Source organism: Mustela nivalis, assembly GCF_964662115.1.
Source record: "Mustela nivalis genome assembly, chromosome: 1".
NCBI classification, from domain to species: domain Eukaryota; kingdom Metazoa; phylum Chordata; class Mammalia; order Carnivora; family Mustelidae; genus Mustela; species Mustela nivalis.
In genome coordinates this window covers 204,141,261-204,159,102 of record NC_139020.1, presented here as the reverse complement: position 1 = coordinate 204,159,102, position 17,842 = coordinate 204,141,261, and the positions used below count along the sequence as shown (strand labels likewise).

Below are 17,842 nucleotides of genomic sequence, written 5' to 3'. Positions count from 1 at the left end.
AGTCATTATCTGGGGCCTAGGCACAGCTCTAATGGAGGTAGCATTGACACAGACAGACAGACAGAGTCCTGGGCCCTGGATCCAAAGTGAAGGTGGGATCATGGACAGAGGCCAGAGGAAGAGGAACTTGGGGCAAGACTAGGCTTGGGGCCAACATCAGAGTTAATAATGTTCACTTTGGTAGCAGAAGCATAATCATGAAGACACTGATAATAATAATTATTAATAATAAAAGATTATATATATATGTCTGTAGTTTTTTATTCAGCTCTGGGTTTTGTTAAAGGATGTAGGGCAGGAGTCTGCAAATGACAGCCTATGGGCTGGCTGTCTGTTTTGTAGACGATGTATTTTTTTTTGCTTTTGGGACTTTTTCAAGGTGAAATTCACCTAATATAAAAGGAACCACTTAAAAATTTATAATTCTATGGCATTTAGTACATTCAGAAAATTGTGCAATCATCATCTCTGTCTAGTTCCAGGACATTTCTATCACCCTGAAATAAGACCCTGTACCCACTTACAGTCACTGTCACTATCCCCCAACTTCTGGGAACCACGGACCTGCTTTCTGCCTGTTCTGGACGTTTCACATACATAGGATCAGACACTATGTGAGTTTTGGTGTGTCTGGCTGTTTATTTCGCTCAAGATAATGTTTCTGAGGTTCATCTGGGTCATGGTGTGAATCAGCGCTTCTTATCATGAATCAGGCAGGCAAAGAGAGAAGTGGGCTCCCAGCTCAGCTGGGATGTTGGACTCGATCCCAGGACCCTGAGATCATGACCTGAGCCGAGGGTAGATGCTTAACCAACTGAGCCACCCAAGCATCCCTGAGTCATTCTCTTTTTATGGCCAAATAATATTCCATTGTATGGATGTGCCACAATTTGTTCATATAAATTTATGTAAATAAATACAAATTTATGTAAATAAATTATAGGAACACGTCCTCCTCATTCATTTACATTTTATCTATGACTTTCTCATTTTATCTATGACTTTCCTCATGCTGTAATAATGGCAGAGATGAATTTTTTCTGGCCTGCAAAACTGAAATATTTCCTACACGGCTTCCCCTCCCCCCAGCTTTATGGAGATATAATTGACATGTAACACTGTGTAAAGTTAAAGGTGTGCAACACGATGATTTGATACATGTAAATTGCAAAATGTTTACCACAATAAGGTTAGTTAACACATCCTATCACCTCACATAGTTATTTTTGTTTGTTTGTTTGTTTTTTGTGGTGGGAACTTTTGAAATTTACTCTTAGCAACTTTCAAGTATACAGCACAGTACTGTTAACTGGAGTCGCCATGCAGTACGTTAGATCCTCAGACCTTATTTATCGTATACCTTGAAGTTTGTACCCTTAGACCAGCATCTGCCCATTTCCCCATCCTCAACGCCCGGAAGCTACTATTCTACTTCTTCTTCTATGAGGTCACTTTATTTGTTTTTTTAGGTTCTACACATAAGTGAGATCACACAGTACTTGCCTTGTCTGGCTTATTTCCCTTAGGATAACCTGTTCACTGCCATTCAGTTGCAGGATTTCCTTCTTTTTTCTTATGGCTGAATAATACCCCATTGTGTGTGTGTGTGTATATATATATATATATATATATGCCACCTCTTAAAAAATCTGTGCAATCACTGAAGGACTCTGACCATTTCCATGTCTTGGCAATTGTGAACCATGCTGCAGTGAATATGAGGGCACAGATAGCTCTTTGCAGTAATGATTTCATTCCCATTAGATATATGTGGACTTTTTATTTATTTTTATTTTTTAAAATATTTTATTTGTTTATTTGACAGAGAGCTAGAGAGAGAGCACAAGTAAGCAGAGCAGCAGGGAAAGGAGGGGAGAGAGAAGCAGGCTCTCTGCTGAGCAGGGAACCCGATACGGGGCTTGATCCCAGGACCCTGGAATCATGACCCGAGCCGAAGGCAGCCGCTTAACCAACTGAGCCCCTATTTATTTTTAATTTAAAAAAATTTAAAAAAAAGATTTTATTTATTTTTTGACAGAGATCACAAGCATGCAGAGAGGCAGGCAGAGAGAGAGGAAGGGAAGCAGGCTCCCCACTGAGCAGAGAGCCCGGTGCAGCTCCATCCCAGGACCCTGGGATCAGGACCCAACCGAAGGCAGAGGCTTTAACCCACTGAGCCACCCAGGCGCCCCTATATGTGGACTTTTAATAAAGTTTGCTGATCCCTCCTGAGTCAGTTAACCCAAGTTCAAATTCTCACTCTGCTGTTTACCAGCGGGAGCAAGTGGTTTAATCTCTAACTCTCATTTTGTCTATCTCTCAAGTGGGAGAATAGTACCAAACTCATAGGGTTGTTTTGGGAGCTAAATGAGGTGGTCCTATATGCTGAGGACCATCCTTGCATGTAGAAAGCATGCAAAGAGTAGAGTTGTTTCTGCCCCCACTCCCTCTACTGGCCCAGCCTCCCCAGCAGAGATCCAGGGCACAGGATAATCCATGATGGCCCGAGTCCTTCTTCCTCTAGGAGTCTGGACTCACAGGCATGAATTATTTCTGCATCTGGGGCACTTGTCCAAGCCAAGGCTTCCCTGCTGGCCTTGACCCCCACAGCAGCCAGCTGGGCTTTCAGCCAGTCTGGAACCACAGCCAGATCACTGAAGCCAGGCAGGCCAGCCCCAGAATTGGTCAAACCCAATTTGCCAAAGGGAAGCAAAGTTGCTGGTGTGGATCAGCGACCCCACAGCCTCCAGCTGGGGAGATTCCGCCGTCCCTGGAGGGCAGAAGTTGAGTTCAGTCACATCTTAGAATAGAGGTGAGATTTAATCTCTCAACACCTGGCACTGAAACTGGAGAGGAGGGAGTTTTGTAACTAAGAACAGGACATATTATAGTGAAATCCTGAGTTCAGCCTTCGGCGCTATGCTAGAGGCCAAGAATGAGTGTGGGGTAAATGGGGCCAGATGTTGGTACACCCTGGGGAATATTTACTGAGAAATCACGGCTCCTAGCTGTTGTCACCCTGCTTTGAGAGAATGACACAGCGCAAAGGGCTTTAACCATTATTTTCAGAACAGAAAATTTCAAACATATTCAGAAGTAGAGAGAATTATATAATGAATCCCCATAGGTACCCATCATCCAACTGACACATGTCAACTCACGAGCCATCTTATTTCTTCCATAACTGCCACCCCCTGTCTCTCTTCTGTGATGTTCTCTGCCATTGGTGATCATCGCCTAGACCTGTTAACCCATTAGCAGCTACAACAGAGTGATATTGGGATGATTTATTCTCTCTTCATTTATTAGCTGGAATTCATCTGGAGAGAGAAACATCTTCTCATCTACCATTTGGTTACCCAGTGGTACAATTCACATGGAAGGACAAGATAAATGCTTGATATCTTTCCTTCCCTCATTTTCAAAGTCATTGCTGGGCTCCTTAACATCCTCCAAAGGTAGATAATGAGATTTACCTCTCCCCCCATATCTTTACAAAATCATGGACTTAAACTACTGAAATGTGTGAATACATTGAAGTTTTTTTTTTTATCATTACTGATAATCAAATTATTATCCCTCCTTTGGCCAGTGGGAGCCTCTTCACTGTGACTTCTGAGTTCTTTTGACATGGCTCTTTTTTTTATGATGTAACAAGAGATTTCAGGACTATCTTGTACATTTCCTGCCACAAACCTGAGAATCAACCATTTCCCCAGGGAGCCCTTCTTTGATTGGAAAGTGGTACTTAGAGATAGGAATCAAAGTGCTAAAGGTGCTCATGGCTACTGGGACTTTTCACTGGATAGAAGTAGGAAATCCCCTACCATTTTTTCTTTTTAATTTTTAAAGTATTTATTGATTTATTAAATTTTTTGAGAAAGTTAGAGAGGGTGTGAGTGTGAGCGGGTGGGGGGCGGTGGAGGGGCAGAGTGAGAGGGAGAGAAAGAATGAGGAGAGAAAATCCCAAGCAGGCTCCATGCCTGGTGTGGAGCCTGACTGGGGGCTCGATCTCACGACCATGAGATCATGATCTGAGCCAAAATTGTGAATTGGATGCTTAATCCTGAGCCACACAGGTGCCCCTGTTTTCCCCTTGTTTAGGCTGAACAATATTCCGTTGTACAGATAGACCATATTTCGTTTATCCATTCATTCGCTGATGGACATTTGGGTTGTTTCCACTTTGGGCTATTGTGAGTAGTGCTGCTGTGAACGTGAGTGTACAAATATCTGTTTGAGTTGAGTTCCCACTTTCATTTCTTTTGGGTATATACCCAGAAGTGGAATTGCTGGATGATGTGGTAATTGTATGTTTAATTTTTTAAAGAACCTGCCAAACTGTTTTCCACAGCGGCTGCCCCATTTTACGTTCCCACCAGTGGTTCACAAGAGTTCCAATTTTTCTCTACACTTTTGTGACATTTGTTATTTTCTTTTTTATAATAGCCATCCTAATGGGTGTGAAGTGAGGGATTATTTCTTAAGTGTAATATTGCCTTAGAATTATGTGAGATATTTGCATGGTTCTAAAGTCAAATCTGCGAAACAAGGTATATAGAGAAACATCTAGCTTCTACTCATTTACCTTTCATCATGTTCTTTCCCTCCTCCTCAGGTAATCATTTATAATTTTTTCATGGTCTATGGTTCCATTTTATTTATTTATTTTTAAAGATTTTATTTATTTATTTGACAGAGATCACAGTAGGCAGAGAGGCAGGCAGAGAGAGGGGAAGGGAAGCAGGCTCCCTGCTGAGCAGAGAGCCCAATTCGGGGCTCGATCCTAGGACCCTAAGATCATGACCTGAGCCGAAGGCAGAGGCTTTAACCCACTGAGCCACCCAGACACGCCTATTGTTCCATTTAAAAAAACTATATATATCTATGTAACTGTCACTAGTATATATAATATATATTTCTTTCCACTTAATACTGTTTCCTGGAGATCTCTTCATGCCAGAATAGAGATATAATTCTCATTCCTTTTTACAGCTGCATAGGACCCCAACATGTGGCTGTGCCTTGATTTATTCAACCATACCCTATTGATGGGCTTATGGGCTATTTCCAGTCTTCTGATACAGTATTTAAAAAGATTTTATTTGTGTATTTATTTGAAAGATAGAGTGAGTGAGAGAGAGACCATGAGCAGGGGGAGGGGGAGAAGCAGATTGTGCTGCTGAGCAGGGAGCCCAATGCTGGACTCGATCCCAGGACCCTGAGATTCTGATCTGAGCCAAAGGCAGGTGCTTAACCACCTGAGCCACCCAGATGCTCCAGCATTTTGATATTTTTGATATTTTCTTTGTTTAAAGATTTTTTACAATTTATTTATTTGACAGACAGAGATAACAAGTAGGCAGAGAAGCAGGCAGGGAGAGAGGAGAAAGCAGGCTCCCTGCTGAGCAGAGAGCCCGATGTGGGGCTCGATCCCAGGACCCTGGGATCATGACCTGAGCCTAAGGCAGAGGCTTAACCCACTCAGCCACCCAGGCGCCCCTATTTTGATATTTTCAATAAATATTTTCAAAATAAATCTTTCAAAAATATTGATATTTTCAATAGTGCTGTTGTGAAAAGCCATGTTCATTTATCTTTTTCTTAGTTTTACAAGGGACTTTTGGGATATATTCCCTTAGGTGGATAAATGAGCATACAATTTTGCCAGATATTACCAATTTCTCCTCCTCAGAGCTTATATCTCTTCGCTTTCCCACTAGTAAAACTTTTTCATTTGATCTGGTGGACTCCTATACATTCTTCAAGACCTATCTCCACTACCCCGGTTTCCAGGAGGACTTCCCTTCTCCTCTGGCTCTCTCCTCTTGGCTTTTCCAGCTGTGGGCTTCTTTCTTTGGCTGAGCCCTGATACTGAGCTTTTGGGAGTGTCTGTGTCCGACAATATACTCTCCAGACTGGGAGCTTCTAGAGGGCTGGCTCCAGGATTGAGTCCTCTTAGAGCATTCGGCATGTGACTGGGCATAGAGAGGTGATAATAACAGGTTTTCTCTCTGAACAAAGGACAGCTCCTTGGCCCTGGGCCTCCTTGCTGTCTCCTCCTGGGCCAGGAAAAAAGAACCAGGTCAAGCTGGCCAATATCCTGGGTTCTGCTGTCTGCCCTCTGGCTGAGTCACCTGTACTCAAGGATGGTAAACTCAGTGTGGGTGTCTGTCACCTGCATGGCTCCCAGGCAGAGGAATGGGACCTGCTTGAGGTCAGGGAGACCCCACGACCCATTTAGCCTTCCCCGAGGTCAGGGAGACCCCACAACCCATTCAGTCTTCCCCACTCCCTAGGTAAAGCACCTCCCCTCTCTGTGCCTTGATTTCTCTAACTCTAAAATGGCAGCAATAATGTGCTTATCTCATGGCCTTAGCAAAGGAATCAGTGATATAAAATTGTATGAACCTGCTTCCCACTATTTATTTATTTACCATGTATTTATTATTGTGGTGAAATTCATGTAATGTAATCATTTTAAATTTTAAAGAGAATAGTTCTGGGGCATTTAGTACATTTACAGTGTTGTGCAACCATCACTTCTATCTGGTTCCAGAACATTTTCATCACCCCCGACAGAAACTCTGTACAAATTATGTAATCACTTCCCATTTCCCCTCCCCTCAGCCCCTGCCAACCACCGCTCTGCTTTTTGTCTCAAAGAATGACCTATTCTGGACATTCCATATAAAAGGGATCACATATTACGTGATTTTGGTGACTGGCTTCTTTCACTCAGTGTAATGTTTCTGAGGTTCATCTTCGTGGTGTGTGTCAGGGCTCTGATCCTTTTTACAGCTGAATGACATGAAAATGTGTACACAGGACATTTTGCTTACCTGTTCATAATTTCATTGACATTTGGGGTGTTTCCACTTTTGGTTTTTGTGAAGAGTGCTGCTGGGAATATGTGTATACTTGTACTTATTTGAATATTGTTTTCAATTCTTCAGGGTCTCTACCTAGGAGTGGGATTGCTGGGTCATATGGTACCTCTAAGTATAACTTTATTTTTAAAAAGATTTATTTATTTATTTATTTGACAAACAGAGAGATCACAAGCAGGCAGAGCAGCAGGCAGGCAGAGAGAGAGGAGGAAGCAGGCCCCTTGCTGAGCAGAGAGCCTGATGCAGGACTCGATCCAAGGACTCTGGGATCATGACCTAAGCTGAAGGCAGAGGCTTAACCCACTGAGCCACCCAGGCTCTCCTATGTTTAACTTTTTGAGGAACCATCGAATACTTTCTATCTCTGTTGCCGCACAAAGCCAGTAAAGAGAGAATTCAAAGAGAAGAATTCTAAGTCCCCATTTGGCAGCCAAGGAAACTGAGGTTGGGAGAGGTGACCCCACACCATCCTGAGGCTAATGGCCATCAGATTATTCCCTGTGTGCTTAGTGACCACTGAGTGCTGGACACTTGCTAAGGAAGGGCTTAGGATTGGGCCCCACATAGTCTTTGCATCTCTGAACTCTGACAGATCTGGGTTTACCTCCCTACTGGGGCAAGTTGCTTCCTTCCTCTCAGCCTCCACCTCTCTACCTATAAATGATCCTAATCCAAGTCCTTCCTTTATTGTGGAGACTCAACACGGTACTGTAGGCAGAGGAAGGTACCTATATTATGCCTTTGATTTATGAAGGCTCGAACCAACAAGAACGTGGTCAACTGAGGCTTGGGGGTGTGAAGTAACTTGCCAAGAGTCACACAGTGGTTGGTGATTGGCTCTATCCTACAAGCATTTTTGAGAAATTTTCTGAAGCTTAATCTTTCTGGATGCTAGCAAGGAGAAATTTCTATGGGAGGTCCTCTGGGGTGGGGGACAATTTGCTGCTAGGTTGCTTTGCTGTTTGGGGAGCTGACCTTTGATAACACAGAATCTTGCTGAATCAGCCTGGGGTAGCCTGTGGTCATGAACCACAACTGGTTCCTGGTGGAGGTCACCTTTGCCCCAACCCACTCACTCCTCCTTTCTGGTCTATAGTTTATATCAGCACAGCAGGAGGCAGGGTGACTTCCGGTGCCCCAAAGAGGCACAGGCCAGGCACTTCCTTGCTTCCAGGCATCGTCTCCTACTGGTCCTCTGTTGCGGGGCGCCCTTCTCCCTCCCTCTCCTTTCTGCGGTGCATACACTAGAACTTTCAGGCTCTGGCTTCTACTAGTCCTTCTAATCTCCTCTCCTCATGGGTTCCTCAGTCCAGCCCACTGGCCTCTTGCTTCTTTTTTTTTTTTTTTAAAGATTTTATTTATTTGACAGAGAGAGAGAGAAATCACAAGTAGGCAGAGAGGCAGGCAGAGAGAGAAAGAGGAGGAAGCAGGCTCCCCGAGGAGCAGAGAGCCCGACATGGGGCTTGATCCCAGGACCCTGGGATCATGACCTGAGCCGAAGGCAGAGGCTTTAACCCACTGAGCCACTCAGGCGCCCCTGGCCTCTTGCTTCTTGACGATGTGACTCTCATTCCACCCTACGGCCTTTGTACTTTCTGCTCACTTTGCTTGGAATGTTCCAGTTCATGTCTTCCTATCATTCGGGGATCACTCAAACATTACTTCCTCCTAGAAGCCTATCCCTGACCACGCTGCATAAACTAGGTTCCCAGTCTCTCCTTTTGAGCTCATTCTATTTACCAAGACCCTTACCTGACAGTATCTTAGTCATTTGTTTATTTATCTTATGTATGCATTTATTTATTTATTGTTGCCTCCCCCACTTGGAGGGAAACTCCATGGGAGCAGGGACCTGTCTTGCTCGGGGCTGCGTCCCCAGGGCTGAGACCAGTGCCTGGCACTTAGCATTCAGGTGTTCACAAAATGTCTGTCAACTGACTGACCGTTGGGCTTCTTTTTTTTTTTTTTTTTTTAAAGATTTTTATTTATTTATTTGACAGAGATCACAAGCAGGCAGAGAGGCAGGCAGAGAGAGAGGAGGAAGCAGGCCCCCCGCTGAGCAGGGAGCCCGATGCAGGACTTGATCCCAGGACTCTGAGATCATGACCTGAGCCGAAGGCAGCGGCTTAACCCACTGAGCCACCCAGACGCCCCGGGGCTTCTTAATAAACATGAATTTTCTTCCCCCTAAACTGGATCATGAGGTTAAATACCTTTTCATACTCAGCCTCCAAGTCCTGGGAGGTTCTTCCGATGGGCCCCAAGGGCTAAATTCCTGACTCTGTTCCTACCAAACTGTGTGACTTTGGGAAAGCTACTGCCAGTCTCTGGGACTCCAATTTTATTTTATCTTTTTATTTATTTATTTATTTATTATTTATTTATTTATTTATCTGAGAGCGAGAGAGTGAGAAAGAGCATGAGAAGGGAGAATGTCAGAGGGAGAAGCAGACTCCCTGTGGAGCTGGGAGCCTGGTGCAGGACTCGATCCCGAGACTCCAGGATTCATGACCTGAGCTGAAGGCAGTTGCTCAACCAACTGAGCCACCCAGGCACCCTGGGACTCCAATTTTCCAAGAAAGTTCTTAAATCCCCCCTCCCCCCAATCTAGTGAAAGCTCTGGCTCCAAGTCTCTCCTGAAAAGATAAACGCCCGATTTTGCACATGATTTTAAGGGATTTAATGATTCCATCAAGTCCAATGCTGGGCTTCTCCTCCAGTTGACCCATATTGAAACTGATTTGTTCATTGACTCAGTTGGTCAGCAGGTATTCAGCATTTTGTGCCCATCCTCATGGTGGGAGATTCTGTGGCCTCCAAATTTCCAAGCTCTGGTCTCTGAGGTTTCCAAGAGCGGGGAGGTGGGGGTGAGGGGTGGGAGGAGGGGACAATTTCAGCTAGACTCTGCCCTACATGGTCATGACTAGGTTAGCTACAAGAGCCAGAGGGGCAGCTGGGGTACAGCTTGGGAAGGCGGCATAGACAAGTTCCTGGAAGAGGGATTGGGTTTTGAAGGATAAATGGGATGGTCTGGCAGGGAAGGGCGGTCCAGCCTAGGAAACAGCTTCGGGGGATTTGAGGGAGGGAAGAGAAATAATAACACACATTTACACAACATATTTTTAGGAAGAGATCGCTTTCAGGTGGCAGCCTCAGGCCCACCCCAAGAGGGAAGGAAGATGATTTTACGGTTGAGAAGAAAGAGGCACAGAGATGCTAAGAGCCGTACTCCAGGCCCTACAGCAGGTAAGTGGTGGACTACGGGTCTAGACACCTCCAGGCTTCTTCTAACGGGGCTTTCTTATTGGCCGACGGACAGAAGACCTGTTTCTGATAGGGTGAGGTATGTGGGGAGGGCCGAGCCTGACTAGTGGAGGGAGGAGTAGTTCAGTCGGCCAGGGAGCACGAACGTGGAATTTAGTTGTCTGTGAAGCGCGAGAGGAGCATCTGATTGCCTGAAAGAAGGGAAGGCCGAGTCTGATTGGCCGAGGGCTAGAGAACATTTAATTGACTGAGGCGTAGGAGGGTGGAATCTGATTGGCTGAAGGGAAGTCGGACCGAGGTATCATTGATGCCAGCAGTACCTTTTAGCTTCCAATCCGCAAATCCCGCAAATCCCGTGTCCCTGGGCCCCGGTAGAGGGAGGTGGAGATTAATCCCCCACCAGCTGTGGGGAAATGGAGACAGGTGCGTGTGGAGGAAGGGAGGGGGCTGGGTCGCTCCAGGCGGAGTCCAGGAAGGACACTTTCCTAGCCATACCTGGTGAGAAGTAATCTTGTTCGCATTCCCCTTCACGACCCCAGCCTCCCCCCTCCCCGCACTGTCTTTGCCCCCTCGGTGCTCCCTGCTCTCCCCAGCAGTCGTCCCCAGTTCTGGGAGCGTGCTGTCCATCTCTCTAGCTTCTGAAGACCAGGGCCTCTCCTCCCGCCGCCCGCCCCGAGGGGGTGTCCTGCACCCGCCTGGCTCCTTATTGAGACCATCTCCCCTTTTCCCTCTCTTCCCATTTGCCGTCTTTCTCTCCACCCCCACCCCCCCACTTTCTTCTCCCCAAGTTAGTCTCCATTTCTCCATCAAAAACGCCAACCTAGATGTGGCCCAGGCCCAAACCCTTGGCGTCACCCCTGCCTTCCCTCCTCTCACACCCACATTCCGTCTGTCGGCAAGTCCCGTCACCTCTAAATAAACCCCCCAATCCTACCACCTTTCACAGCGCGGTCCCTCCAGGGCTGCTCCTCCTCCGGCTCCTCCCGCCGCTCTGGCGCCCCCTTTCGTCGGCGCATCAGAGCCGGAGGGAACCGGGAAAATCCCAATCAGGCCCCAGCGCAGTCAGCATCCTCCCCAGCTGGGAACCGTCCGTGGCGCCCATTCCCCAGAGGAAAACTCGAAGTGCCTCCTAGGGGCACAATCCGTCCGGTCACCTTCCAGCCCATGTGTCCTCCTGCTCTCTCCACCGCTCACTCGGCTCCGGCCTCATTGGGCTCTTGGCTGTTTCTTCAGGCACGGTCCAGCCTCTGGTCTCTGCTCAAAGAGCACCTCAGACGTCTTCCTTATGCCCTTGGCTCCCTAGATTGTCCTCCACAGCACACATCCCATAAAATAAGCTTTTTGCTTATGTGTTTCTAGTTATGCTGTATTGCATCTCCACTGCAGAACAACGCCTGGTACTTCCTGGGAGCTTGGTGTTTGCTGAATGAATATGTGCTCTGTGCTCGCTGGGGCTGGGGAAAAAGGCAGGGAGTGAGCAAGAGGCTGTCTACATGCACAGAGCTCTCAGCTAAACACACTGTTCCAAGAGCGAGTTTGCTGTGACCGAGGATGCACGGGGCTGTGGCTGCATGGAACGTGAGCTTGAACTGAGCTCAGAAGTTAGGGAAGTCCCCAGAGAACCCTTTGAGCTGATACCTGAAGGAGAAGTAGGAGTTAGCGGAGCAGGGGAGAGGGAAGAGAATTCCAGACAGAGGGAACAGCATGTGCAAAGGCTTTGAGGGGGAGAGAGATGGCCTTGAAGGGTTTGGCAAGATGGTTGCAAGTGAAAGTGAGCAAGAGTGTGGTGAGTGATGAGTTGGAAGTTGTTTGCTGCTCCATTCACCCCACATCCCTGAACAGCTCTGGTCTTTGCTCCAAACCTTGAATTACCTCTTGCCTTGTCTCCACCCTTCTGCCCCCTATTTTGTGTCCTGGGAGGCTGACTTGAATGGACCACTCAACCTTTGCCTTGTGGCTTCCAGTTGGATTCAACCAATAGGGAGCCACAGCGGGCACTGGAGGGAGGGAGGAGACTGAGGTCAGGGTATTAGTATCTCATCTCCTCTCCTGTGTGGTCCATGCAGGCTGCCTGTGCCCCTCAACCAACAGCTCTTGCCAGGCAGTCCTCTCTCTGCATATAGCCCTATCAAGTCCAGGTTCTAGCAACTGCTTTTGCCCCGTAGCCCCAGGTCCCAGGGCTCTGGGGTGGTAATGGCTCCTGGCTGTACTATCTTTTATTAAACTCTTTTCATTAAACTTCTTTTTCTTGCTGGCTCTCTCTTTTTTACTGAGGTGAAATTCACATAATATAAAGTTAACCCTCTTGAAGTGTATAATTTGGTGGCATTAGTACATTCACATATTGTGCAACCATATCACCACTGTCTAGTTCCAAATTTTTTCCATCATCCCAAGAGGAGCTCCTGCACTCATTCTCTTTGGTATGGGCTTTACTCCTCACTGCCCCTGTCCCCCTGTCACCGGTCATCCCTGATGTGCTCTGTCTCTATGGATTTACCTCTTCTGCTCATTTCACAGAAATGCAGTTATACAATGTGTGACCTTTTGTGTCTGGCTTCCTTCACTCAGCATGATGCTTTCGAGGCTCACCCATGGGGTAGCATGTGTCAGGGCCTCGTTCTTTTTTATGACTGAGTAATATTCCACCATATGGATGGACCACATTTGTTTATTTCTCCGTGGATGGATACTTGGGTTGTTTCCACCTTTTGGCAACTGTGAATCATGTTGCTCTGAATCTGTGTGGACATATGCACATACAGGGACACTGAGTCTCTGTTTTCACTTCTTTTGGTTATATACTTAGGAGCGGAATCGCTGGCTCATATGGTAATTCTATGTTTAGCTTTTTGAGGAACTGCTAAACTGTTTTTCATCACGGCTGCACCATTTTACGTCTTCACCAACAGTGTTGGAGGAAACTGCTCTTCTTTTTGTCTCTGCCCCCAAAAAGTCTGCTGTGAGCTTCTGGAGGCCCAGGAGAAACTCTTCCGCTCACTCCTGCCATGCGTCTCCTTTGGCCACTTGCACATGGTTTTCTGGGACCATCTCCCTAACCCGGCCACCGCTTCTATGTTTCACCCTCCCACTTCGATTATAGTTTGTTGGTTGCTTCCAGGCTGAGGACTCTGGTGCCTGGGAGCCACGGAGCCCTGTCCCTTCCCAGGCCCTGGGCCTCTTGCCTTCTGGGCACAGGCCACTCTTCCTCAACCTCCCAGATGTGGCTCATCTCTCCCTCCAGCTTCATGCCTCTGCCTGCCCTCTCTCTAAACGCAGCTGTGATCCATGCTTCTGTCAACGCATTCTCTGTCCACCTCCTCCCAGGTGACCTCACTGACCTACTCGCTGGGCATCTGTGTCCTCCCAGGACAGGTGACTCAGAGATGCACTTCTCCTGATGGGCCCAGCTGCCTCCCTGGTGCCTCTCCTTGGCAGACAGGGTGTCTCAGCTTCAGCACTGCTGACACCTGAGGCGGGATCATTCTCCATGGTGGGGGCTGGGCTGTGCATTGTAGGATGTTCAGCTGCACCCCTGGCCTCTGCTGACTGGATGCCAGTCGGTCCTCCCCCTCTACAATGTGACAGCCAGAAGTATCTCCAGGCATTGCCAAATGTCCCCTAGCGGGATAGTCTGCCCCAGTTGAGAACTGCTGGGATCGCCCAAATCCAACCACACGTCCCAAGTGTTGATGTCCGTCCAGCCCATGGTCTGTGCCAAGTCTGGGGCCGAGCACCCCGCAAACCCCACTTCAGCTTGCGATCATCGCCTCCGTTTTATCTGTACAAATATGGGGGCTTACAGTAGCCACGTGACCTGCCCGAACTAACAGCCAGGAAGCCTACTGGGCCCCTCAACTTGTTCCTCCCTCCTTGTCCCTATCTCTCTGAGGGCAGAGACACTGAGCTGTTGCCTATTTCTCTCTTCTTCTCTTCCTCTGCCACCCGAAACCCCACATCCAGCCAGGCACCAAAGCAGATGTCCTTCACATCCCTAAAAAGTCCTCATCCCTGGGGTGCCTGGGTGGCTCAGTCCGTTGAACATCCAACTCTTGATTTTGGCTCACCTCAGGGTCCGGGGATCCAGCCCCGTGTCAAACTCTGCAGCCAGCCGGGAGTCTACCTCTCTTCTCCCTCTGCCCCTCCCCCCTACTCATGCACTCTCTCGCTCTCTCTGAAATAAATAAATAAATCTTTAAAAAAAAAAACCCCACATCCCTGACAAAATCAATAAGCTCCACTGTGCTTTAATTTTTTAAAAAAGATTTTATTTATTTATTTGACAGGCAGAGATCACAAGTAGGCAGAGAAGCAGGCAGAGAGAGAGGAGGAAGCAGGCTCCCCGCTGAGCAGAGAGCCCAACGCTGGGCTCAATCCCAGGACCCTGGGATCATGACCTAAGCCAAAGGCAGAGGCTTTAACCCACTGAGCCACCCAGGCACTCCTCCACTGTGCTTTCAAACCAACTAAAGGGGGCTCCTCTCCTGCTCATGCACCATCCAGGGCTCCCCATTGCCTGCCAGATCAACCCTCAGCCACTTGGGCTGATTTTCAAGGCCTTTCACATCCTCTCCTGCACCCCTCCTGGTCTCTCACACCCCAGGGCTAGAGAGAGCCACCTGCCCAGCCACACCCTCAGGTTTCTCTGAGCCCAAGCCCCACCCCCTCTCCTGCATCTGTTGAAATCCAACCTCTCCCTCCAGTCCCAGCTCAGATGTCACATCCTTCACGTAGCCTTCCCGTCTGCGTCCTCCAAACAGCACAGCTTCAATTATTTGTATTACCTCTTCTTCCCTTAGAAATGCCACCTCCTCTCACCCTTAAAGAGGGCTCAGCACCCAGTGAGGGAATATGCCTGAGACGGGAAAGGAAAGGGATAAAGACATCAGCCAAGTTTATCACCTGCCAGGACAAGTGGGCGTCTTACGCTGGCTTTAAAATTCCCTCAAAGTTTCGAGCCCCGCTGTGTCTTGTTTTCTGGAATTTGGAAGAGATTGTTGCCTAAGAGTTCCCAAACTTGAATTTGGGACTCTTTGGCTTTATCCTTCATCTTTGTCTTAATCCAGACAGATGGCTTCTGATACTGAAATTTTAGTCATTCCCAATCTTCTGTCACCAGTATTGCTCTATCTACGTATTACCTTTTGTTACTTAATAGTTTTCTTTCAGTGGTCTTCCTCTAAAGCCTTATTTTATTTTTAAAAAAGATTTTATTTATTTATTTGAGTGAGAGCACAGGCACAAGGTGGTGGGAAGGGCAGAGGGAGAAGCAGACTCCCCACTGAGCAGCAACCCCCCCCCCCTTAATTCTGGGCTCAATCCCAGGACACCAGGATCATGACCTGAGCCAAAGGCAGATGCTTAATCAACTGAGCCACCCATACACCCCAAGCCTTATTTATTTTATTTTATTTTTAAAAAGATATTTATTTATTTGGCAGGGAGAGAGAGAGAGAGAGAGAGAGAGGAGAAACACAAGCAGGGCATAGAGAGAGGGAGAAGCAGGCTTCCCCCTGAGCAGGGGCCCTGATGCAGGGCTCCATCCCAGGATGCTGGGATCATGACCTGAGCTGAAGGCAGACACTAAACAACTGAGCCATCCAGGCACCCCAAATCGGATTTATTTTAAAGTAAAATTTATATAACTATTATTATATCCACAAGGCTATAGATTTGATATCTAGGGTGAGTCTATTTTTTTCTTCTATGAATCAAAGCAAATCTCTCACTTAACATAAATACATAAAATAGAAAATGGATTGAAAGTGTTCCTTCATGTGCCATCTAAAATTACCAGACCAACATAATTTACATCAGACTTCAGACACTTTGTGTGGGTCTTTGGGGACAAGCCAGAGTATTTTCTGTGTGGTTCAGACTTGTGAAAATACATTTCTTCATTCATTGATCCCATCTTTTCTTCCCCCAGCTCCATTAAGGTGTAACTGACAAAAATTTAAGGTGTACAATGTGACTCAACATTTATTCTTGTGTTTCAGGTTTCAGCTGGCCACCTGACACCCAACTCAGATAGCAGCTTCCCCTCTACCTCGTTGCAAAACCCTGTTACATCCCTTCACTGGGGAAGGGAAACTTCCTGCTGGATATGTTTCTTTCTCTTTTCCCTGCGTAAGCCTCCAATCCACAAGGGCAAGGATTGGGTCTGTTTTTATTCTCTGTCATGTTCCCAGCACCTAGAACCATGCTTGGGTCGTTCCACAGCAGGCCCTTCCAACTGCAGGGATTTATTCTAAATTAAGTGCTGCCTAACCCTGATGAGCTGAGCCTGGGGTCTCACCCTCAAGGAGACCCTGGTCTCAGGGGGAGACAGAGTCAGCTAAAGCAGGACTTGCCTGATTGAAACTTGTGCATGGACAGGGCTGCGAAGCCACTGTTTTCTCTGAACTGGGGCATGCAGAGCATGGAGCAAGCCGTCAGGATTTGCTGGTGAGGCAGAGGGCTGGAAACTCCATGGTGGTTAATAATAGTCCGCACATACCTAGCACTTACTGTGTGCTCAAATACAAAATTGCTTCCTATACCTTGAAGCAGGGTTTTTCAGCCTCACTGTTGTGGACATTGGGGCTGGATCATTCTCTTTTGTGAGGGGCACATTCTCATTGTGTGCATTGTAGGACTTTTTGCAGCATCCCTGGCTCTACCCACTAGATGCCAGCAGTACCCCAGCAGCCAGGTGTGGTGGCCAAAGTGTCTCTAGACATTGTCAAACTGTCTCCTGGGGGACAGAATTACCATGGGTGGCAACTGTTCCCCTAAAACATTACAGCCATCCTCTGAGATGGACACACAGAGAGTAGCTGAGGGAGTCATTTGAACCCCCTGTCTCCAGAGTGCATGTCTAACCACTAGCTGTGTGGTTTTGTGTGTGGTCCTGGCCCCTGGCTCTGTCCTTTGAGACGCTAACACTGCTCAGGGTCTGCTCCGCCACTTGGCCCCATCCCCCAGGCTAACCATCCCCAAGATTAGACTTCCCAACTGGTTGGCCCCCCAAATGAAGGACGTCTCATCTGTAGTCTATAATCAGTAATTTTTTTCTGACCAGTCAAAAGTCTTTGGAATGATCATCCTGGGGAAAAAAAAAAAATCTGAATTTCCTTGTCCTTCCTTCAGCTTTGGAACTCACTGGGTGGAGGGTGATGTTTCTCAGGGGTTCAGGCTTCTCAGTTTCTGACCTGATCCTGACTGACCCCAGCCAGTCACGTCTCTCCTCCATCCCACAACATTTGCCTTAGTTTCTCCAGATGAGAGGGCAGTTATGGCTGGAGCCTTTGATCTCTTCAGTCTCCCGTGGGTTCCCCCCCCCCCCCACCTTTGACAGCTATTTCCTGGGTATCAAGTATGTGCAAGATCTTTTGGCCCCGGGGAGGCAGTGGAGAGCCAAAGGCCAGCTGTGAATCCTTCCATCTGTCGGCCCATTTGCCCAGATCAGCCACCCGTCCAACCATCCACCCACCGAACCAGGAATGGTATCTCTGTTTCACATCCAGGGGTGGGGCTGACCCTGTCTGGACCCATCTGGAGCAGATAAACTGGCCAAGGACAACATCCTAGCGGGATGGTCAAGTTGGCTGACAGTAGGTGGGTGGGGTGGGAGGAGCAGGACCAGAGTCTGGTGCTCCTTGGTGAGGCTGGAGGTCATCCTGGAGGAAGCAGCCCCAGGAGGGTGG

General features: G+C 47.6%; 1 protein-coding gene across 4 annotated transcripts in view; it reads left to right on the top strand.

Moving 5' to 3' along the window:
• Positions 1-17,842, top strand: part of CYP4F22 (cytochrome P450 family 4 subfamily F member 22) — a 60,956-nt gene that overhangs the window by 11,042 nt on the left and 32,072 nt on the right. For all 4 annotated transcript variants that reach the window (XM_082709741.1, XM_082709742.1, XM_082709745.1 and 1 more), the window contains one exon: positions 10,017-10,136. Coding sequence is in view for 2 of the 4 variants with exons in the window: in XM_082709744.1 (XP_082565870.1) it covers positions 10,017-10,136 (120 nt within the window). In the remaining 2 variants the exon portion in view is untranslated. The remainder of the gene's footprint in view (positions 1-10,016; positions 10,137-17,842) is intronic.